General features: G+C 45.5%; 1 protein-coding gene across 3 annotated transcripts in view; it reads right to left on the bottom strand.

Annotated features, from left to right (window-relative positions):
* Positions 1 to 23,092, bottom strand: part of Mbtps1 (membrane bound transcription factor peptidase, site 1) — a 53,786-nt gene that overhangs the window by 11,728 nt on the left and 18,966 nt on the right. For all 3 annotated transcript variants that reach the window (XM_055621466.1, XM_055621465.1, XM_055621467.1), the window contains exons 5-18: positions 22,615 to 22,725; positions 22,158 to 22,267; positions 19,485 to 19,601; positions 18,957 to 19,024; positions 15,993 to 16,095; positions 13,773 to 13,924; positions 11,919 to 12,080; positions 8,094 to 8,238; positions 5,094 to 5,282; positions 4,276 to 4,448; positions 2,671 to 2,786; positions 1,708 to 1,864; positions 952 to 1,076; positions 238 to 315 (exon numbers count right to left, since the gene is read on the bottom strand). In XM_055621466.1, the coding sequence (XP_055477441.1) occupies positions 238 to 315; positions 952 to 1,076; positions 1,708 to 1,864; positions 2,671 to 2,786; positions 4,276 to 4,448; positions 5,094 to 5,282; positions 8,094 to 8,238; positions 11,919 to 12,080; positions 13,773 to 13,924; positions 15,993 to 16,095; positions 18,957 to 19,024; positions 19,485 to 19,601; positions 22,158 to 22,267; positions 22,615 to 22,725 (1,806 nt within the window). The remainder of the gene's footprint in view (positions 1 to 237; positions 316 to 951; positions 1,077 to 1,707; positions 1,865 to 2,670; positions 2,787 to 4,275; positions 4,449 to 5,093; positions 5,283 to 8,093; positions 8,239 to 11,918; positions 12,081 to 13,772; positions 13,925 to 15,992; positions 16,096 to 18,956; positions 19,025 to 19,484; positions 19,602 to 22,157; positions 22,268 to 22,614; positions 22,726 to 23,092) is intronic.

Below are 23,092 nucleotides of genomic sequence, written 5' to 3' on the forward strand. Positions count from 1 at the left end.
TTACCAGGAATCAGAACAGATGGAAGAGAAGGCCCAAGACTTCTAATGACATTCCTAATGCCCAATAAAACATGCAGAAGTGGGCTGTGAGGTACATACAAGGATGCACTGAACACCACTGAACTAGATGCTTCAGAAGAGTGAGTGTAGTAGATGAAGTACACAGTAAAGCTGGTGGGGCGGGGGGCCGGGGACGGGGGAGATAAAGGACAGGAGAGGCCTGTGCCCTTTCTTTACCTTGATCCTTGAAAGTCTGTGTGATCACAACACCATCTTCTGGAAACTTGGCGATGCTGCACCCCGACGCATAATACACTGGAAAACAGATGCTCACCATTAAGGGAGCAGAGATGCCCAACCCTCGACTCACTGACCCAGCGTGCATTTCCAACATGCTCCACATCACTCATATTTATTTTTAAAGATGTTACTCTGAAAAGACAAATGGCTATGGCCTGTTGCACATCAACTAGAAGCAATCATTTCAAACTCCAAGTGAAAAATGCTGGCAACGTATGCTTTCTAAACATTTTCTTAAAGTATATAAACATTTTGTTTGTTGAAAACAGTTTTGTTATATATCCCAGAGTCACTTTCTTGGCTCCCAAGTGCTAGGATTATGGGTATAAGCCGCTATGCCCTTATGTGATAGGGACAGAACCCAGGGCTTATGAGTGCTAGGTAAACACTCTATCAACTGAGCTACATGCCCAGCTCATTTTTGATGGTGCTAAGCCTGAACCTAGATCCTTGCACATGCAAGACAAGTGACCTCTGAGCTATGGCCCCCGCCCTACATATATTTTTTGAAAACACTGACTAGGTCTTCCTACACTACAGGTCATTTATGAATCCAATCTCTCTTTCTGAAACCTAGACTTCAAAAGCATGTAGCCCACACTACCACCTTCTGCCAACTGCATGCTTCTACACACAAACACCAAGCCTTACTGTCATGGTTTGCCAGGACAAATTCCCCTTCATACAGGCCGTCACTGAACCCCATGTTCCATACAGACAGCAGCTCATTCAGAGCTGGGATGTTGGCTCCTCCAGTATCTGGCATCCACCACTGCCTGTAAAGTGGCAGCAAAAGAGAAGGCAAGAATTAAAATCCTCCCATACACTTCCTCTTTCCTTGGAAAAACAGGGTCTCTCTGTCACAATCCAGTCCACACAGACATACAAAAGTGTCAACTGGAACAAGCTGTTTGGCTTGAGAAATATGCAAACCTACTGCTCCAGCCAAATTGTATGCTTCTCCCCACAGACAGTACTTCACTCGAATGCAACCCAGATAGGCCTAGTCTAGATCTAGCCAGAGCAAAGACGCAGAAGTGAAAAAGGAGGACAGAGAGGCTAAAGAAAGCCCACAACACAACACTAACATTTCCAACACTCTAGCCCCCAGTGCTTAGCAGTTACCCATACAGGACGTCTCTCTGAGTAACAGTTCCTTACGTGCATGTAAATTTCACATGTTCAGCATGAAGGATGCAGGACAGAACAGCGTGAGACAGAAACCAGAGCACAGTGTCTGGGCTCAGTGAGAGAAGACAATGACCCCTTAATGAGCACTGAGTCCAGAAACCTGTCTTTCTTGTACGCAGACAAGAGCTTTCTCTACCCATACTCCAATACCAAGGACCACCCCCAGTTAAAACAGTCACACAAGAGTTTGCTGGGGGAACTGTTATGCAACTGTACCTTGTGTTTTCATCATAAAATTTCACTTTTCTCATAACAGAAGTGTTGTACCAGTCACTGAAGATGACAAGGGAAAGGCCATTGTCCACATCCCTCCTCAGCTTAGCAATCTCCTCAGGGAAGTACTCTTCCTCACTGTCCACCATAAGCAAAGTGCCTGATGGAAGAAATGCCACAGTTGGGAACTGTCACTGCTGAGCGGCAGAAGACAATTCAGAAGCACCATCTCTCGCCGGTGCCCTGCCTCTAGCAATCTGGTTGGTGCCACCCTACACCACCACAAGAGAAGATGAGACACTCAGGACCAGGGTCCAGCAAGCCATAAGGACCAACTAACTCTGCTCTTTGGTTTTCATATATATAAAGATTTTTCATTTACTCAGGAAAAGAGTAATATATAGTGATAGTATAAGAAACAAACAAACAAACAAACAAAAAAAGACTGAGGGCTGGAGAGATGGCTCAGAGGTTAAGAGCACTGGCTGTTCTTCCAAAGGACCTGAGTTCAAATCCCAGCAACCACATGGTGGCCCATAACCATCTATAAAGAAATCTGGTGTCATCTTCTGCCTGTCGGCTCACACACAGACAGAATACTATATAAAAAAATAAATCTTTGAAAAAAAAAAAAAAAAAGACTCAGCCAGCAAGATGGCGCAGAGTTTAAAAGCTCCTTCCATCAAACTTGAATTCAATCCCTAGGATCAAAAGGAGAGCTGACCCCTCCAAGTTGTCCTCTGACCACACACACGCTTGAAATAAAAATAATAAAGAAAAAAAAAAGACTACAAGTATCTCTGTTCACAATCAGTTCTGTACTCAGCCAAGAGTCCCAACCACCAGTGAGCATGAGCATCATGGGAGTCTCACCACTTGGACACGGGGACTATCCCAGATTCCCTTTATTGGCGCGTCAGTAACCACTGTGGGAGTATTCAACACACGTCCAGCAAGGCAGCTCACCATATTGTGTCGCATCAAAGCATGTGAATGGGGCACCGAGCACCTCCACGAAGTAGCCCATGCTGCGCAGATGCTGGTACATGTCCCTGAAGTTGGTGTGGACATGGTCGCCATTCCTGAAAAGCAACAACCACAGCATTCAGATGGCCACTCTCTGCAAGTCACAACAGGACCACAGAGCTGTTCCTAGAAGCCCAGATGCCAGCCTTTCCAGGGTTGCATTATCTCGGTCAGACAAGCTAAAGCGCTAACAAGAGAGAACTGAGTGCATGGCACGTGAGATGATAAGATGATGCAGAGACAAGGCTTAGGATGTCCTAAGCAAAGCTGGAGCGATGGCTCAGAGGTTAAGAGCACTGGCTGTTCTTCCAAAGGTCCTGAGTTCAATTCCCAGCAATCACATAGTGGCTCACCACCATCTATAGTGTATTCTGGTGCCCTCTTCTAGCTTGTACGCGTACATGCAGGCAGAATACTGTATAAATAAGAAAAATAATAAATAAAAAAGATGCCCTGAGCAGTACTCAGAGGCAGCCATTAACTTACTAGTTGCCACCTGCACTTGACAATCAGCACAGGGATGCAGGACTGGCACGCTGCACAGGTTAAGCAAAGATTCCCTATCACCTTGGCTTGCTTTCCTTTCCAAGCATGCTCACTTTTCCTCTGTACAGATAGATAAAATTGTCTATACGCCTGGCAGAAAACCCAAAGCCCATCTCCTCCGTAATGACCACTTGACAGGCTCCTGTGCAAGCCCATGGCCTTGCCTGATGTCAGTCTCCCCTATTCGTATTACCTATCTGATCTGGACCCACAACCTGTCTTTCAAAAAAGACCTTAATTAGAAATAAAAAAGGCAACTCATACCCTGAATCAGGATACTGTCCCTAGAATCCTGGTTAAGCTAGCGTAATAGTACAGACCTTTAAGCCCAACACTAAGGAGGCAGAGGCAGGCAGATCTCTCTGAGTGCAAGATCAGCCTAATATGTGGAATGAGAAATCATGTCTCAAAAAAATAAAAAATAAAGCAAGCAAAACAAAACAAAATCCTGGTCAAGCAGTATGATACGTCCCTTCTGCCACACTTTCAACATGGGGCCTAAGCTTCACTTTATACTAAGAGAAACAACCCTGGCTTTGAAACCAAGAGAAAGGTGGCTTAGATGTCCTGCAGGAGCAACAAGCAGGACAGTGTGTGTCAGGGCAAGGAAGGGAGGCAACCCAGCCTTGGAAGTCATGCTGGCCACACAGGTTCAGCACGATGAACAGTCTGAAATAAGCTGTGGGGAGTGCTTGCTTTCAGATGACCACGGTGGCAGACATGGCAGATGAAATGCAGGGAAGCAAGAACAACAGAACCAACACTTGTCAAAAGGACAGAGACACCATCCAGGCCTAAGTTAGAACCAAAGAAAGGCCACACATGGGAGGATGTGGGGACAGAACCTGACAGTGCCAGCTGACTCAGTGGTAGACAGGGAAACAAGACAAAAGAGGACAACGTCACAGTGTCTGCCACAGAAGTGCATGTTTAGAGAAGTCAGGTCTCCCAACAGTGGCAGAAGAGCCCTAGGGTGGCAGGGCGCAGGCTGCTGCTCACCAGTCAAGAGGATCATTCTTCATCCGCAAGTTGTCCCTGGGAAAGTAGCCTGGAGGGTAGCGGAGGTTGTGGTACTGGTCCCAGAGGACTCTCTTGCTCCGAGGAGGGGTGGGAATGATCTTCACCTTAATGGGAAGCTTCACTGTGGAAGTGTGCTCTGCATCGTTTTTTGACTAAAAAAGAAAATGGATAAAACAGAAACTTGAAAGGAACGCCTTTCTGAAAAAAACCTTAGTTTAAGTTTTAAAGTACCTTTTCCTCTTTTTCTTTTGTTTTTGAGATAAGATCTCAAACTCAGGATCTTTCTGCCTCAGCTTCCAGGTGGTGGGATTACATGCAGCAGAACCATACCAAACTATAAAGGTTGTTTCTCTTTACCCATTTAACTCACACAATTTAAATACAAGAATGTGTGACACTAACATATGTTCATATGCTGCAATGAACTCTTTTCAAACTCAAGAAGAGCTGAAGCCTTGAAATGCAGGCATTCTTGTCCTAAAAGCCACCAGAGCCAGGCAAGGTCAACCCATATCTCCTTCCTGGGAGACCAATTTCAGATGTACTCATTTTGAGCTTACAATCAGGCCCAAGAAGGTCTGGTTTGCTGTGATATAGCAGCAGAACATGAAGCAGAGTAAGGCCCTGGTCCATGGCTCATAGCCAATGAGACCAATCCATTAAATGGTTCATTAAATGGAGACTCTCAGCTCTGAATCTGCCTCCCCCCTCTGCTCTCCTGGAAGGAGCTGGTAAAGGGTAAAAAAACAAAAAAAAAAAAACAAAAAAAAACAAGCCACTTCCTGGTGCACCCTTACTTCCGTCTCTGCCGGGGAAGCCACTGTGATCATGATGTGGCCCTGAGCGATGCCTTCCCAGGAAGCTGCCTTCTTGGTCACAGAAATGGAGATGGCCAGGTAGCCTGACCAAGGCCATAACACTGAGGAGTAGGAGAAGGCCACTTCAATGTTGTCTCCATTCTGTGGTAAATAGGGCCGCCACTCAGGCTGCAGGAAAAAGAAAGCAGGTCAACAGTGAAGTGAATGGTGTGGATGCAAAAGTGAATTCTAGCTGAGCTAAGCTGCCTGTTGAGGACTGTCTCAGTGCGCAGGGTAGACGGAGTCTTGGACGCAGACACGCTGTCTGTGGTCTGCAGCACCATTGCTGTGGGTGTTCTGCAAGGTTATAAAAACTCTGCCATCCCCTAAGAAACAGGGTGCACTTGTCAAGAGTTCCCTGAGAAAGAACTTGTACCACATGAAAAGAACCGACACAAGTTATTCCCTCAGACCTGTCCTCAGAGAGTCACACTGAAGTGTCACAGACGCCAGCTGTCACCAAACAAACCTTTCAACTAGGGAGGGGCACCTGGAGGAAGGTCTGTGCACTGGCTGTGTGTGACTTTCCTGCTGTGTGACTTGCACATCCTATGGTGTGACACACACACACACACCCAACAGGCCAGAAGAAGGAGGCATAAAGAGATCACCTGGAAACCAGGCAGACCCAAAGTACTAACTCCCTCACAAGCCACAGAGGCACAGAACAAGGGACCTGCCCAAGTAACCTGGCATAAAACAACAATAACAAAAAGTTCTGAAAAAGACCCTGTAGGAAATAGTACCACATACCCAGCTGTAATGACCGTGCTTAGGCCACAGGTTAGCAACTAAGAAAAAAATTTACCTTCCATCCATCTCATATGCAACGAACACTGACAGATGAGCAAATCCAATGTTTAATCACTGAATTAGTGCAGTGTTAGTATGACTGTATATGAAAAGTACAGAATTAGTATAGATATAAAACTGACTTTACCTCTGTGAGATGGTTTCTAGTATCTCAAACAACAGAAAAATGACTAAAGATGGAAATTCAACGATATCAAAATACAAAAATTTTACAGAAGTGAGGATTAATACAACAACCCCTGTAAGTCATATCAGAGAACAGGAAAACAATAGCCTGGGGGTGGAGTGGTGTGGGGAACTACAAAAAACCAAACCAAACCAAAAAAAGCCAGCAACAGCTCTTTTCTAAGTGCAGAGACACTGTAAGAGCAGCAGGGGGAACTCCAGTTCCAGCAAAAGCAGGCAAGGAAACACAAAGGTAACTGGCACTAAGAGACTTCAGTAAACACACAGAGACTTCAGTAAACACCCATAGAGCTGCTTTACAAGCTTCACTAAGCACAGCACCTAGTTCTAAAGACCCACACACACCCACAGGCAACGCCCACATACCAGACTAAAGCTTTTATGAAAAGGAATAAAGGACTGAATGACGCATAAGGAACCCTGAGAACATTTTCACTGAGAAAAGCCAGTCATAGCAGGACACGTACCACGAGTCTTCTAGAATAGACTGTATAGAGCAGGCAGATCCAGAGATGGAAAGCAAACTGAAAAAGGTGTGGTATATGCCTTCAAGCCCAGCATTTGGAAAGCAGGGGCAGACGGATTTGTGAGTTTGAGGGCAGCCTAGTCTACATAGCAGTTCTAGGGCAGCTAGGGCTACACAGAGACCCTGTCTAAAATAAAATAAAAAAAATAAAATAAAATAAAATAAAATTAAATTAAATTAAAATAAAATAAAAAATAAAATAAAATAATAAAATAAAATAAAAAATAAAATAAATAAAATAAAATAAAATAAAGGAAACAAAAAGAAAATAAAAGGAAAAAGCAGACCGACGGCCACAGGGACCAGGGAGGAGGAAAGGGACAGAATAAATCTGTACATAGTGAGTTCTAGATGCAAGGCTGGTATAGTAAAGTGAACACACTAACAACACACTCAAAATCAAGATCCTCCTGAAATAGAGAAATGAGAAAGATGTGTTACCCAGTGCAAGCACGATGCAGACGTCTCCACAGAGAGCACCAGCAGCACTCTGGTGCACACAACCCTCTTGGGGGCGATTCGGTGTAAGCACTAACAGCTGCAGTAACACCTCCACCCTGACCGGGGTCCTCAGGGAGCGCATGCTGAGGAGGTAACTCAAAAGAAAAGAAAACTCTACACTAACAGCAGAATATTTACAGGTGACAGCCACACAACTGCTCAAGCAAAGACACACAGTGACCAAATGATAACCCAACACCCCATCAAGCTGGGACACTGACAGTACACTGCTCTATTTTCAGACGCTTACAGTGGAAGAACCGAAATAAATTTCTGCTCACCACAGTGACAACAAACCTTGCTCACCACACAATGACAACAAACTTGACATGCTGTTGCAAGACGGTCTGGTAAAGAACATGTTCTAAAGAGTAGCTAGGTCCTGAAGGTGGAAGTCAATTTTCCATGTTTCCCCTCTGTACCTTATCACTGTGAAGTCCACACAGTGAGTGGTTAGAAAACAAGAGAAGTCAAATTAAAACAAGAACCTAACCTTCCAGTATTCCGTAAGAAACAGCGTCAGTCTCATTGGTCGGTCACTATAAAAACTAAAATGTACTCCAACATTCAGAAGCCAAAGCCAGAGACTCAGAGGCCTTGACTTTTCTGTACAGGATCAGGTATTTCTTTCTGTAAGGAGCTGCCCACCACTGCTCTGAAGCGTAAGCAGGTGAAAACAGTCCCTCTCACCCTTTCCAAGACAGTTTCTCTGTGTAGCCCTGTCCTCAAACTCGCTCTACAGAACAGGGTGTCCTCAAACTCAGAGAGCTGCCTGCCCCTGCCTCCTGAGTGCTGGAACTAAGGGCCTGTGCCACCATGCCCAGCTCAGCCCTCCTGTCTCAACTTCAGGCGGGGTAACTCAGGAGGGGTAACTGAGTACAAAGTTGGGGCCATGTCACACAGAGAAGTTTCACCTTGTCCACAATTCTTCCTGTGACTCCCATGCCATTGAGGATGGTGACATTAACGATTGTTGGCATTCCTCCATAGTAGATGGGCTGGGAGCAGTAGGGCCACATGTAGGGACACTCAGTCAGGTCGATGTAGCTAGGACTCAAGCTGAAACAAGGAAGAGAGCGTTACTGCAGACCACACCGGAGAGCAATGGGGAAGCGGGCACCAAGCTGGGCAGCACGTGGAACTGCACGTTAAGGCCCTGCTGGTAGGGCTGCCTGGCTGGCACTGGGTGAGTCCACTGTGCTGCTCCCTGCCCGCTGTGGCAAACAGCACAGATGCTCAGGAAGAACCTCTCACCTCCTGTAGTCGGGGGCTCTGTCAGCTGCTGTGGCAGCAAACCAGGAACTGCCGTTATAGGGGACGTTCTTAGAACACACCCACGTATTGGTGCAGCTGCTGCTTAGTCAACAGGACAGCTCTGCTTGGGGCTGGACAGGAGGGGAAGCAAAGGAAGCCTAAGTCTGGGTGCCTCTAGACTCCCTGCCCATCAGCTTCCTTCCTCACTTAGAGCAGGTACCTCTGTGTGCTTGCTCTGCTTCGGCACACACACACTCAGCTGAGACCCATAAAACCTTCCAGCAAAATGCTAAGCCTGGAGAGGTCAGGGCCTGGCTGAGAGGGTGCAGACATTCTTTCATCTGCAGTGTCTGAAATGCATCTGTGCCAGGTCAACACTATTCTTACAAACATTGGTGTCACATATCTCCGTGCAGTAGAGAAGACACCCAGGAAGTGGAGGCAGCAGACAGACGGTGGGCATATGACTCTGTTCCTGCTTCATCTTAAAACACATCTGAGCAAACTGAATTACTACATAAAATCTCAACATTATCTTTGTGTACATGTTTTCATGTGCAAGTGTTCATGTGATATGCACAAGGAGGCCAGAGGTCAACCTCAGATATTGTTTCTCAGAATCAATGTTCAACTTGTTTTACAGCGTATGGTGCCTCACCAGAACCCGAGTCTAACAGATTCAGCTAGACTGGCTGAATAGCAAACTCCAGAGCAGGCCACTGTATTCAGTTTTTTTTTTTTTTTTTTTTTTTTGGTATGTATTGTGGGGACTAAATTGGTGACCTCATGCTTGTATAGCAAATGCTTTACAGATTGGACCATATCCTCAGCTTCCCAAACAACATCTTCAGGGATATTCTGACTTCTATGGGAATGATAATCAACATGCGTTAGAGTGAGCCATTGCCCACAGGCACCACTTTGTCTCACTCCTAGAGGTTGGCTGTGTGGCTGCCATTGTCTGAGTCAATAAAAGTATCTTCCATGAAACTGTTTCATCAACAGTTTAAGCCAACTAGCATGACTGAACTAAGAATTCATGAGCAAGCACAATTCAGGGTCATGAAGAAATAGCCTACCATGGCCAAGCAGTGGTCGTTTCAGGAATAAAGGACTGGTTTGATGTCAGGAAGGTTACGACCATTAAGTCTAACCTGCAGGCATCTTATCAACACTGAACCCATTTATAAAATTCTAAGCATGGTCTTGGTATGAAACACTACAGAGAAGAGCATCTAGGAATTCCTATCACGACACATGCTATAGTGAGTCCCAAAGGAAGCACTGTATTTAGTGAGAAAATACTGTGGAGGAAACGTAGGGATACCACTGGCCTCAGCCTCAGCACTTTACCCAGTCCAAGTGGACAGAAGAGTAAAAAAAAAAAAAAGCTTTAAAAAATGTTAAAAAGTTTTAACTATGAGAATGTGTGTAAGTTTGTGCACTCAAGTGCACCCTGTGCAGGAGCCTGCAAAAGTTAAAGCACAGATCCCCCTGGATCTGGAGTTACTGGCAACTGTCAGCCACTGTGGATGCTGGGAACCACACTCGGGTCCCTCCACAAGAACAGTATATACTTTTAAACACTGAGACGTGACGCTAGCACCAACAAAGGCTTAAGAGTTGGTAAGAAAGATAAAATTACCTCTCCTTCCAATTACATGATATGTTAGTATATCCAGAAAACCAGAGAATCAATAAGCAAATTGAATCAAGCCATAATTCAAAAGACAGCAGAATATTAAATTATAAGAATTACATCAACCAGCTAGAAGCTATTAACAAAAGAGAAAAGCTTGGCAATAATGACAATAAAAAGATTAAACACTTAAACTTACCAAACAATGTGTCAGAGTACAGGTGGCAACTGTAAAGCCTCTTTGGAGACAAAATCCTTGAGCAAATAAAAACCTTAGAGCCATGGCACAGCCAGTATGAGCACAGACTAGGGAACTAGAAAGATGTCTCAATGGTTAGGACACCACTCTCTTCCAGGGACCCTGAGTTCCATTCCCAGCACCCACATGGGAAATAACAAATGTCTGTAACTCCTATTCCAGGGAACCCAACACCCTCTTCTGACCTTCATGGGAACCACACACACGTGGTAGACATACGTATGGTGGACACACATACGTGCAGGCAAAATACCCATATACATCAAATAAAAGAATGGTCTTGCAGAGGACCTAATTTTGGTTCTCAGCACTCATGCTGTGCAGGTCACAGTTAACCCGCTTCTTAACTTCAGGCCCAGGGGGCTGGATGTCCTCTTCTGATCTCCGCAGGCACTGCATTCACATGCACCCCCCCCCTCTCCTCTCCCTCCCAAAACACAATTTAAAACATATTAAACCGTTCTTCCTTGGCTGATTAACCCAATAAAAATGCCAACAAGCTCTCTTATGGAAGAACGCGCGCGCACACACACACACACACACACACACACACACACACACACCAAACCAAACCAAACCAGAAACAAAAACACCAAAAACCCTCCAAGAACAGCCAAAAAGACAAACAGCAGGAACCAGCTCTATTGCACATTGAAGCACAAAAGTTCTTTAAGAGAAGAGAGTGGCAGTGGCATGTGGGCAGAGCAGCAGACTGGCACCAAGAACCGAGAAAAATCCAAATCCATGTAAAAGTCAAATGAAGGACATAGAACAAAAGTGCTCCAATGGGTCCTGGACCAGAAGGGCCTTTGTGGGACCACAGGTGACCTACAGGCCAGACTATGATGCTGTCCAGGTGGTATTTCAGACTGGGCATCTTGAACTGATGCCATTAACATGTTGACCTCAGAGAAAGCTGGGAGAACCCAGAACTTCTGGGTTCTCTGTACTATTTCTGAAACTTTGGTGTAAATCTAAAATCATCTCAAAATAAAGTATGTTTTGGTGAAAAAGTCTCAGACCAATCATGAGAAAATAGCACACATATCCTCACGAAGACAATTTGTAATGCAAGTATCTGGTTCTTTGCTCCAAGAACCAAAGCATAAATAACAAAACACAGACAAATCGTCAGGGGCCAACGACCAAAGACCAGGCTAACAAATCACAATGTAGAGACTGGAATAGGAAAAAGAACACAAGGGGAAGCATACAGTCTGAGCGGCTACAGCGGCCTTTTCTACAGAGCCTTACATGTGACTTTCAATAGTTGTGTCAGAGGAGCTAAGCTGTCTTATCAGGGAAGCAGAGCCAAAAGTATATGACAATTCTATTTTTGTAAATTTTCTGCAAACCTAGTTTGTTTCAGAAGTGTTAAAGAAATGGAAATCATTCTTTACATCCATTAAGGCAACAGAGTATCAGCCGGGTTTTTGCAGGCATTATCTTGTAGAAGCAGCTTATAACCTTACAACTGACCCTGAGTGGGGGCAGGGCACCACTCTGATGTCAGGCTACTACTGTGTGTAGGGGACCCCCAGGGCCCAGGATAGGAAAAGCCTGCTGAGAATGCCAGCACATACCCACCTCGCCTGTGGTTTGTAGCTGCTGAGGATCTGATAGGCTCGCAACAGATCCAGCTTGCCATGGCCTTGCTCAAACATGTTGACACCAGGAAGCCTCCGGGCTGATGCTATCAAGGCTTGCTTCACACTGGCAGGATTCACCAGCTCCCGCTTCTGTACCGTGCTGGGGAAAGAGAAGCAGTATTTGCTCACTTTTCTCTCAGTGTAGGATGAAAACCAAACTGCCTTCAACTGGCACAAGGGTCAGCACGTGGTCTGCAGTCAGGACTTCCTGGTGCAGTGGAGCCATGAGATGAGAACACTGTGAGCTCAGTGGTTCCTTGGGGCAGGCCTGACTACTCAGCAAAGCTCCACAAGACTTTTCTCAGCAGTGACTTCATAGGCCCATTTATACAAAACTCATAAATAATACAGTTTCCTGATAATCTGAATAATCAGTCACACAGGTTACAGGAGGAAAAATCATCAAAGAGGTGCAGGGTCCTCAGGGAGGGACACCTGCTGGCTGGGAGATGTTAAGAAATACAGGTGGATATTGGAGAGGGACCCAATGCAGGGTGGGCAGGAGGTACAGGGTGAGGGGAGATCACTGGCTCCAGGGCCAGTCCTTGTCTTTGGGTTGGGATGTGGAGACCTGAGGCCACTGCAAGCATGCTGCTGTGCTACATCTCAACATGTAGCCTCGCTTGGCCAGCTCAGTTTATTCTAACTCTGAAATGTTCATGTACCATTTCATAATTAATTTAATTTAATTTTATGTATGTTAGTGTGAAGGTGTCAGATCCCATGGAATTGGGAGTACAGATAGTTGTGAAATGCCATGTGGATGCTAGGAAGTCCTTTGGAAGAGCAGACAGTGCTCTTAACCACTGACCCATCTCTCTGGACCCTACAAATAAATTTTAATGACTAAATTGTGAAAGCCGGGCAAATAAAGAAAACTTACTTTCCTACTTAGCCCCCTATGTGTTAGCTAATGATGGAGGTAAATCTGAGAGCCAAGGCAGGATTTTTTAATGGTAACGTGACAGTAAAAGGAGACAGGGGGACTAGCTCTTCATGAGAAATGAGAGTACTACCGGCAGTTACAGATCAGCAGACTGCCTTTCCTCATCGGGCAGCATCGGCACATTGCACAGGCTCCTGTAGCCAGCGCACTTGCTGAACTGCCACAATGGCAACTGATGTGAAGAGCTGTAAGGTAAAGGCTCCCTCATCGCCGAAGCCACTTTTGTTGAGAGGTACTATTCTCACCTTCCCACTCACTTGGCAGGAGACAAATGATGGGCTCTACAGACAAGTGGGATGCTTGGCTTCATGCGAACAATTATGTGACAAGTAAAAAAAGACTAGTATTTTGTTTCCAGAATTCACAGCAGTAGGAACAGAGCCTGCACAGACTCCTTTACTCAGCACATTCAGCAGTGAGGCAGGCGCTGTGAGTCTGCCTCCGTCCTTTGCTGTTTTATAGGGGAGAGGAGCACAGTGCTCCCAGAAGGCACACACTTATTTCTGAGCAACGAAGACACTTTTCAGGAACCTGGCTCTGACTTATAGGGGAAGGTCAGGCAAGAGACAGACTCCGCTCCTGTCAACATTATTAGTAACATAATTTCTGCTTTAGAAACTAAACTTGCAATTAGCTTAATAATAAAATTTCAAATATGTAGAGAAAATGTGTATGATTACAACACCACCCTCAATAAGAGAAGAAGAAAGCCTGATGCCAGGGGAAATGCAAGTACTTCAAAGGTGTAACTGAGAAAAAGGGCTTTCTGCTTTACTCCAGCTTCTGGGAGCACACAGAGGGCGCCCCACAGGGAGCAGACAGCGAGGTTAGCTGTGCAATACTCACCTGACTAACAAGGTGACAGCTCCAGCGACCACTGGGGAAGCGACACTGGTCCCTGAGAGTGCCCGGCAGCCCCCCTTCACACCGGAACCCCGCACTCCAGCACCATATGTGACAATGTCAGGTTTCACACGACCATAGCCTCCTGGTAGTTCCTACAAACAAGGGTAGCCTGGTTTCTCATCACATCTATAGCCCTGAGCCATGGAGGGTTATGTGTGAATAAAACCAGACAGCTTTAGACAGTCATCTGAGAAGATGCTGGTTTGAGCCTGAAATACACTGTGAACTGAAGACAAACTTTAGTGGTAACATAAAATTAAAATTGCTTTAGTATGTTTTGTAATATTAAAATAGCAAAGCAAGGAAAAATAATTTTGCTAATAGTTTAGTAATTGCTCAGATCAGAAAGCAGTCACCGACTTGTCACTGAGTGAACCAGCAGCCTGCTCTATCTTCTGATAATCAAGAAATATGTCACAGAATTGGGAAACTAAAACAAGAAAATATTTACAAATGTCTTTTTTATGACTCTTTTAAAATTTTTATTTATTATGCATACAGTATTCTGCTTGCATGTACACCTGCACGCCAGAAAAGAGTACCTGATCTCATTATAGATGGTGGTGAGCCACCATGTGGTTGCTGGGAATTGAACTCAGGACCTTTGGAGGAGCAGTCAGTGCTCTTCACCTCTGAGCCATCTCCCCAGCCCTTTACAAGTGTCTTTATAGGTAAAAATAGCACATGGTTATGATTAGCTGTTTAAAAGGGTAAGGTACCACTGAGGACAGACACGCCTGCACAGACATTACTCTTTTCAGATCCGGAAAATCTACTGGTCCATAGGAGATATACAAACGGATTTTAAACTAACCCCCATCCCAATCCCACCTTCTCTCTGCATCTCTAGACATGGTCTTGTTGGACAGCACACACTAGACCTGAAGTTTTTTGTTATCTTTAGTTCTCTTCTCCTGAGTGTGCCACCATCCCTGTCCAAGAACTTAACTTATATTCTCCTGAGAAAAAGTATACCTATTTGAAATGAAAATCGTTCCCTGGCAACCAGCCATAAAGAGAGTGTAGAAGCATGGGCACAGTGTGGAGACACTGCTGGCTACAGCAGCACAGACGGCTCAGAAACATTTCTCAATAGTACTGAAGAAGCCCTCGAGGAAGGCCAAGGCCACGGATGGCAGCACGTAAGTTGGTGCAGGGAACTGAGGTGACACTGACAGATGCTACCCTTGCTACTTGACAGCACAAAGAACGTGCTGGGAACACAGAGAACACACAGTGAGTGCAAACCTAACTCAGGGTAGGGTCTATCAGACCAGACCATTCGTCAAGGCACTGAAGGGGTCAGCTCCAGAGATGGCATCCTGTGTGTGAGAAACAGAGACCAGCAGCTAATGGAGCCTACACTGTATGACTGAGGCTGTCATGGAAGATTGTTCTAGCGTGCTGCTGGGGGCAGAAAAGGCCTATGTGTTCCCAAGAAGCTGTCAATCTTTCTGGGCCCTTCTTTTAAATCTCCCAGAACTTAGCCCATAGTCAGATTAGAGCAACGAGACATGTCCTGACCCCAAAGAACACTAGGGACAGGTGTTCCCCAGTCACTCGAAGGTTAAAATGCTCAAGTGCTCTTCTGAAGGAACCAAACCGAGGTAAAGAAGGGTCAAGTGACACACACTCAAACCCCCTGCAGCTCAGTCACTAACACTGTGACTGGGAATGATGATGCAACGGCTCTGTTTGCAGAACTGAGCTCAGCTATGCTCACTGGGCTTTCATTTTCAGTGTAGGCTGGGTGGAACCTGCAGCTGGCACTTGCCAGCCAGCGCTCTACCATGAAGCTAAACCACCAACCTCGGAATTTACTTAGGGCCAAAGATAAATGTAAGCTTGTACTGAAGAAAGTTGCTGTTTTCCTCCCATTTGGACAACTGAGCCTGAGTCAACTTCACCTATATACGAGCTTCAGAAGATAGCAAAAAGACTGGAACTGGAAAATGCCCCTCAGAATCCACCAGGGTCTTCTTGACAGCTCAACTCACTGATCTAAGGTGGCTAACACCAAAAGAGCCTGCTCCTGTCTTCATAGGGGTGCACATAGCCACAGCCCTGGCTACTTGTCTGCCTGTGCACTGACAAATGCATGTCAGAGCTCTTAGGTCAAGGGCTCCATGAGTTACATTACGCTAATACAGAAAAGCATACCCAGGTAGTCATTCCCCTGGAAGAAAAGCGGGCGATGTTATCTTCAAAGTCAATGCCACCCACTCCAATCACATCCATCTGATCAGCAGGGTTATTCAGAGTGCTAGATTGAGACACACAAAAGAAAAGACAAAAAAAAAAAAAAAAAAAAGGGAAGAAAAACAATTTAAAATGAGCAATTAAACCAGGTCAAGCACTCCCAGAAAAATCTAAGGCCATTTCTCAGAATGGATGGGTCCATTCTGAGTATTTCTCTTCCCTGGATTCCAGGCTCAATCTCTCCCTCAACTTCCCCAGAGCATACACATCAGTTTCTCACTCATCTACATGTTCTCACACCACTGTGCGGTCCATTCAAGTGTGTCAATTCTGTCTTTTTCAACAAAACGGACACTATATGAGATGGATCCAGATCCATAGTGTGTTGCCACAGCTAAACTTATGGTATGCAAGCCATTTCTTCAAGAGAATGTGGGGAACGCTACCTTCATCCTGCAATCTTGAGCCCTAGATAACAGACAAATGCCAGGACCTTATAGCTCCAGATCTGCACAAACACTATAGTGAAATGATTGATTAGTCACAGCCAGACAAGGTAGTGCACACCTTTAATTCCAGCACTCAAGAGGCCTCTATGAGTTCGAGGCCAGCAGTGAGAACCTTCAGCTTCTTCTCCCGGAGACACAGGTGGGGACTAGACTCAAAGAAGATGTGCATGAGTCAATGGTAAACAAGGGGAAGCCAAAAGTTCTAGCAAAGAGCTGGCACACTGCCATAGTGTACGTCCGGCTTCACACCTGTTTCTGCATGTGTAGCTTTAGTGGAACACGGCCAAGCTTGTCCACTTCCCCATTTCCTATGGCTGCTTTCACATCCCAAGGGCAGAGACCATCTGACCAAAGTCTACACTCCCACTCTCTGACATTTCAGAAAGTTTGCCAGTTCCACCTAGTGTATCAAAGAAGAACAATGTGGATTTCCCAGTAGGCATATTTGTCTACCAGAAAAGTGCTGCAGTGTTCGCTTGCACAGCAGAAACATAGACCAAAGGAAAGAAGTAGCAGCTGAGAGTCAGGGCACATCTTCATGGTGCTCCCATGTGTCAGCGTCACCTGCACAGCACCCGAAAAGCAGGCCATGTCTGGTTCCACTCCTGTCCATGTTAACACAGCCAAGGTAACAGCCTAAACACAGGAAGAGGGCCCAGGAAACCGACAACCTGGGTGACTCTGGATTGAGTGGGATGTCAGAAATGGGAGACGTAGTATTTGGAAGAACAGGTAAAAAAGGAAAAAGAAAAGTTGACATCAGATGCCTCAAGAGCTGGTGCTTCCTATAGAAGAGGCACTTAGGGCAGGGCATGCCACTTATGTTTATGAACCACAGCACAAGAACCGTGGACCTCAAAAGGAATGGTCTACATACCAGGCTGCACCACAGGACTGCCACACGAACACCAGCTTCACATTGCTGGCCTTGTCCTACACTCTGAACACTTTGCCTGACCCCACCCCTGACCCCGCAGTGAGAGCTCCAAGGACATCTCAGCTAGATTCATGTGGACAAATGAGTAAATGTGTCCATACAGCCAGTTTCTCCCTCACTGCTCATGGCATCTTCTCCTTGCCCTTAGGTAACCTCATACCCTTGGTTCCAGTATTGAACTGCACCCCTCCTGAGTACCCCGTGGCTGAGGGTGACAAGTGTTCTACTACAGAAACGTGGCCAGAGATTGCTTATGAATGCCATCTGCAGAAGGAATGCCGGAGCTACAGGCAGAGAACTAAGACCTCAGCTTTGTGTGTTTACTGGGTTTTTGAAAGAGTCCTAGCTGTGCTGCAACTCATTATGCAGACCAGGCTGGCCTCAAATTCATGGCACTCTGCCTAGCTGAGATTAAAAGTATGCACCACCACACCCAGCAAGTTTTGTTTTTCAGTGGGGGGTGTTTCATGCCTCACATTGCTTTAATCCCAACAACTGGCATAGGGCATATAACTCTGCCTTCTGCTGCTCTTTTCACTGATCGTGTGCATTCCCACCAGGCAGCAGGTGTTTGCACCTGCTTTTGTGGGATGGGCAGACACTCATCCATTTGCTTCTTATTCACTGTCATAAATAGTGAGTATAATAAAAACAAACAAACAAACAAACAAAAAAAAAACACCTCAGAACCCACTTGTCCTTAACAAAACCCCTTATCCTAATTACTTTTTTGTTTAATTTGAAATAGGGTCTCATATAGTCCAGGCTGAACTTGAACTCCTGATCCTCCTGCTTCCAAAACTTCTCAAGTAATGGGATTACAGGTTTATGTCACTATGGCCAGCTTCTGGGTCATCATTTGTGTGTATGTGTGTGGGGCATACATACATTTTAGCACATGTAGGCATGTATGTGGATGTACATGCTTGAGTGTGTTGGTGGAGGTGAGAGGTAACACCAAGTGTCTTTCTCAATTATTTTCTACCTTATTTTATGAGGCAGGGTCTCTCACTAAACCAAAGCTCATCAACTGCTTTGACACGCTGACCAGCAAGCCCTAAGGATCACCCTCTCTTCATTCCTATCCCTAGTGCTTGGCTCACAGATACATCCAGCCACACCTGGCTTCTTATGTGTGTGCTAAAGGATCCAAATGCATTTCCTCATGCTGGCATGGCAAGCACTTTACCAAATGAGCCCTCTCCCAGACCCATTCTACTTTGGGGGAGGTCTCTAAACTACAGCTAAGTTGTTTTTTAAAATTAATATAAAAGACTGTTTTTTTTTCCATTTACAATGGTTGAAGCAGGTGGTGAGGACTTGGGGGTCATTATACATTTTGTTTTAAAAAGTAAAAACAGATCAACGTTAAGACAGATGTAAGCAATGACACATACACAGACACACAGACTGAAGACACAATTTCAGTTACTTCAGGAGAATAAGAATCCCTCATGTTACCCTGCTGGCATTACTTACCCATAAAGAGGTCCATCATTGCCGATGGCAGAAACCATGATTACATTGTTTGCAGTTAATTCCCACACCTACAAAATTATCAAGCAACTAGTTAATGAATGCTACCAACAACAAGTCACTGTCCCCAAACTGTGGAACTTGGGCAAGTATGCCCAAGTAGCACTCCAAGGCAGTGCTAGGCCCAGTGGGGAGATGGGTACATTGGGACAAGGGTTTGGAGGACAACCCCATGAACCTGGGGCTGGACAGTGCACTGCACATTGGTTCAGTGGCCAGGCTCATGAAAACAGAGTACAGGTTTAAGCAGAAAGGCATCAAGGCACCAGGGAGGCAGTAATGCTCCTTAAAAAGATTCGTTCCCAGGCCTCTAACCCACTGGGTTTGTGACACACAAGTTTCTGATGTTCATGTCATTAGCCATCTGCTTCACAAAGCTGTCATTACCTCAGTGAAAATGATGCACAACTCAGGGTATAAAAGCATAGGAGCTGTCAGCCAACACAGTGGCCCTCAAATGATTTGACCAACCTTGTCAACAAAGGGATGATCCATGAAGTCAGGCCCGCCGATGCTAAGGTTTAGAACGTCAATCTTCTTTAGGATAGCATAGTTGAAGGCGTCCAAAAACCAAGATGTGTAAGACACCTGGATAAATTGAAATAGTCCTCTAAAGGCCTCAGCAGAAGTGTAAAGAACTGTGACAGCTCTGGTTTCTAAGGACAAGCACATTCTTCAAAGCATGGGGACAAATCCCAGGCAAAAATGCTTCAGAATTTAAACATTACATCCACAAACTAAGTCCTGAAACTAGACCCAAGGAAGAGAGCTATGTTGTCTCTCCCTTCCAGGGGCAACAAGCAACCGTCTACCTTACAGCATGCCTCCTAGAGCTAGCCTAAGCTGCTAGCTGCCCTTATAAAAGGACCCATTCTAACACACTGCTTGCACGTTAAGCGCTTCTATAGTTGAAGGTATCTGTCTAACATCTTTCATTGCTAAAAAAGACTAAAGGACAAACAGAAACAACCACAGCCACTTCACAGGTCCTAACACCAGTGTTCTCTCTCTCTACTTTCCTTATGTTATGTAAATTCAATGTCTGAAATACTTCTGTTGTTGTTGTTTGTTTGTTTGTTTTTAAATACAAGCTAAGCCGGGCATGGTGGTTCACAACTGTAATCCCGGCACTTAAGAGGCCACAGCAGGAAAACTGCAATGAGTTTGAGGTCAGCCTGGGCTACACAGTGAGTTCCAAATCAACTGGGGCTACAGAGTATGTCTCTGTCGCAAAAGCAAAAGCAAACAACAAAAACACAAAATCATGGTCAGAGTGGGCAGAATTTACAGTAGTGATTTTTAAAGGCTTGTTAAAGTTAAACTGCATGCTGACATGTAAAAGAAATCCTAAGAGGCAACATAAGAAGCCAAGAACACAAGCTCAAAGAGAGGTGGAGGTGAGCTGAAAGCCATTGGAAGGAGCAGGTGTGCTGCCCTTGGATGTGCTGGAGCTCAAAAATCAAATTTAAATATGAGGGCTCGAGAGATGGTTCAGTGTTGTGACCACCAGTGTCAATTGTCATTTTGAAGAATCCAGAACCAACTGGAAGATGGGCCTGTGGTCACGCCTGGGGAACAGTTAGTTTCTTTATATATCTTCATTATATTCACACAGAAAGAACCATTTTATTTGTGTGTGGGTTCACAGGGCAGGGCACCTGGGGAAACAAAGTAGAACACTAGTTTGCATTCATTGCTTTTCTGCTTTGTGATTGTGGATCCTTGTGACCAGCTGCCTCAAAACTTCTGCCCACTTCCAGTCCATGATGAACAAAACCTTGGACAGTGAGCCAGAATCAATCCTTTCTCCATTAAGTTGCTTTTGAGAGTATTTTGCCACAGCAACAGGAAAAAAATTAAGTGGGCCAAGAGCTGGCTACATAAACATAACTGCAATGCACACATTAAAATCTGGGTGCAGTGGTGCATGCTTGAAATCTCAGAACTGGGGAGGCAGATCCCTGGGGCTTTTGTTGTCAGCCAGACTAGCCTAATGGCAAGCTCCAGGTCCCAGCTGTTTCAACACGGGCCTACATGTTTAAACTGGATCTCACAGCCTGAATCAGGCCAGGACCCCTCCTGTTAAACAATCTACACTGTGACTTGACAGCTCTCAATTTATAACACCAAGCTCTTTGCCTTGTATGTGACACTGAACTAAATCACACGAGGTGAAACTTACTGCCAATCTGACAATTTCTTTATTCTTGGGTTCTTGGAATGTGCTTTTTTTTTTTTTTAATTTTATTTTTCTTTTTAGTTACATTTTGTTAACTCTGTGTCCCAGCTGTATCGCGCTCCCTCATTCCCTCCCCAACCCCACACTTCCTCCCTGGTCTCCTCCCTGCCCCTTTCAGGGAGGTGCTTTGAAGGCTGCTCTCTAGAGGCTCCTCTGGCCTCTCCCCAATCCCTGGGAGTGAGCTCCTCATGTTTCCTTGTATCTCTAAGTCTCACTCTTAATCATGCTGCTCTCCAGGCCTTAAAGGGAAGCTTCTCTTTCCTTCTAGGGTCCCCTAATGCTTAGCTCTCCATATACTGTATTATTTCTGTCTAATGTTCTCTCTCCTATCATAAGGCCCTTTCTCCTAATGAAGGCATTGTATGAGGGGACTGTGGGTCAGCTGTCCTGGACTAATTGCTGCTGCTCTTCTCTTTATCTAGTACCAATGAGAGAGTCACTCTCTCCCTTCTTCCCTTTCCTCTCTCTCTCAGCAGCTTTTTCCTTTTCTGTTTCTAGATGAAATGGAGAACAAAGCTGTAAACCTTAGGTGCTAGGATATAGTGCCTATTCTCCAGCAGTGGGAACTGAACTGGGAGGCAAACATGCCATGAACATGCCATTATTCCATCTTAGAAGACCTGGACAATGAATGGCCTGGAGAGCTCAGGCAAGCCTGACTCTGAGGGACAAACAGATCAAAGAACCACAGTGACGATGGAGAAAGGTCTTCAGGACTGGGGATGGCTGATGAATAGTGCTGGGGAAGGACACACAGAAAACAGGATAGTGAGACAGTGAGGCACATGTTACAATAAGGAAGATTTGTCACAGCAGCGTGCCATTTGCAGTGGCTGTGCAATGGTTCTTTACTTTATAGCTCAGCTCTGAACACTCATGTGTTTCATGGCTCCTCAAACACCTACCTGATTGTTGGTAAAGACCCTGAAGATGTGCAGCTCTGCATCCGGGGCAAATCCCTGGCACTCCCGCATGCTGGCAATCACACCTGCGACAAATGTGCCATGGCCCAGCCCTGAAGCCACAGAAAAGGAAGTCCCATGAGACTGCTGAGGATGCACAACCAGGGATAACACTCAAAACCAATGACCATACACACCTGGTCTTGGAAACACATCAGCAGCCTCTGCTAAGGTCTGAGTCCCATAATCCCAACAGCCCTGCTCTTACTCTCCTTTGTGGGCAACTCCACAGGTAAGCTTTCTCAGCAGGTACCTCCTTCTCTCCCAGCCTCTACTCCCCCACATCACTTGATAGCCTCAGCAAAGCTTCTGTGTCCCTGGGCTTGTCTCGCATTAGAGACCCGCTCACAAGTATTGGTCTCCAGACCTAGAGACTTGCCCTCATCTGACTGGAACCTACCATCATCCAGGGTCCGCTCATTGGTCCAGTTGGTTCTCTCCTTCACATTCTTGAAGTGCGGATGCTTCTCACTGAGCCCAGTATCAAAGACAGCAACCCTGACATTAGCACCTTTTCTCAAAAAGAGAAAATAACAATCACATTGGGAGAAATAATCCTTCTTGATTCCTATCCATAAAATACCATTACTCTGAGGAAGCCACAGAAACAGGAAATCAAGAACAGGCCTCTAGGATAAAACACAGATCACAGATAAGTTCACACACCAGTGAAGACAGAGCTGTTCTGCCCTCATCAGCAAAACAAAGGGATTCTCACTAGTTCTGAGTCTCATTTATAAGACATGTCCTTCAGTTTCCTAAAACAAGTAGCCAGCTAGGGGGATGATCACTGAGTCACTCCACAACACTAAGTGAATAAGACTACTGGTCATGGAGCTGCCCAGCCCCAGCTGTCCATCTGTGAATGCTATCACCTT

This window comes from Psammomys obesus, unplaced genomic scaffold (genome assembly GCF_907164565.1).
Source record: "Psammomys obesus unplaced genomic scaffold, mPsaObe1.curated_primary_1811, whole genome shotgun sequence".
In the NCBI taxonomy this organism is placed as follows: Eukaryota; Metazoa; Chordata; class Mammalia; order Rodentia; family Muridae; genus Psammomys; species Psammomys obesus.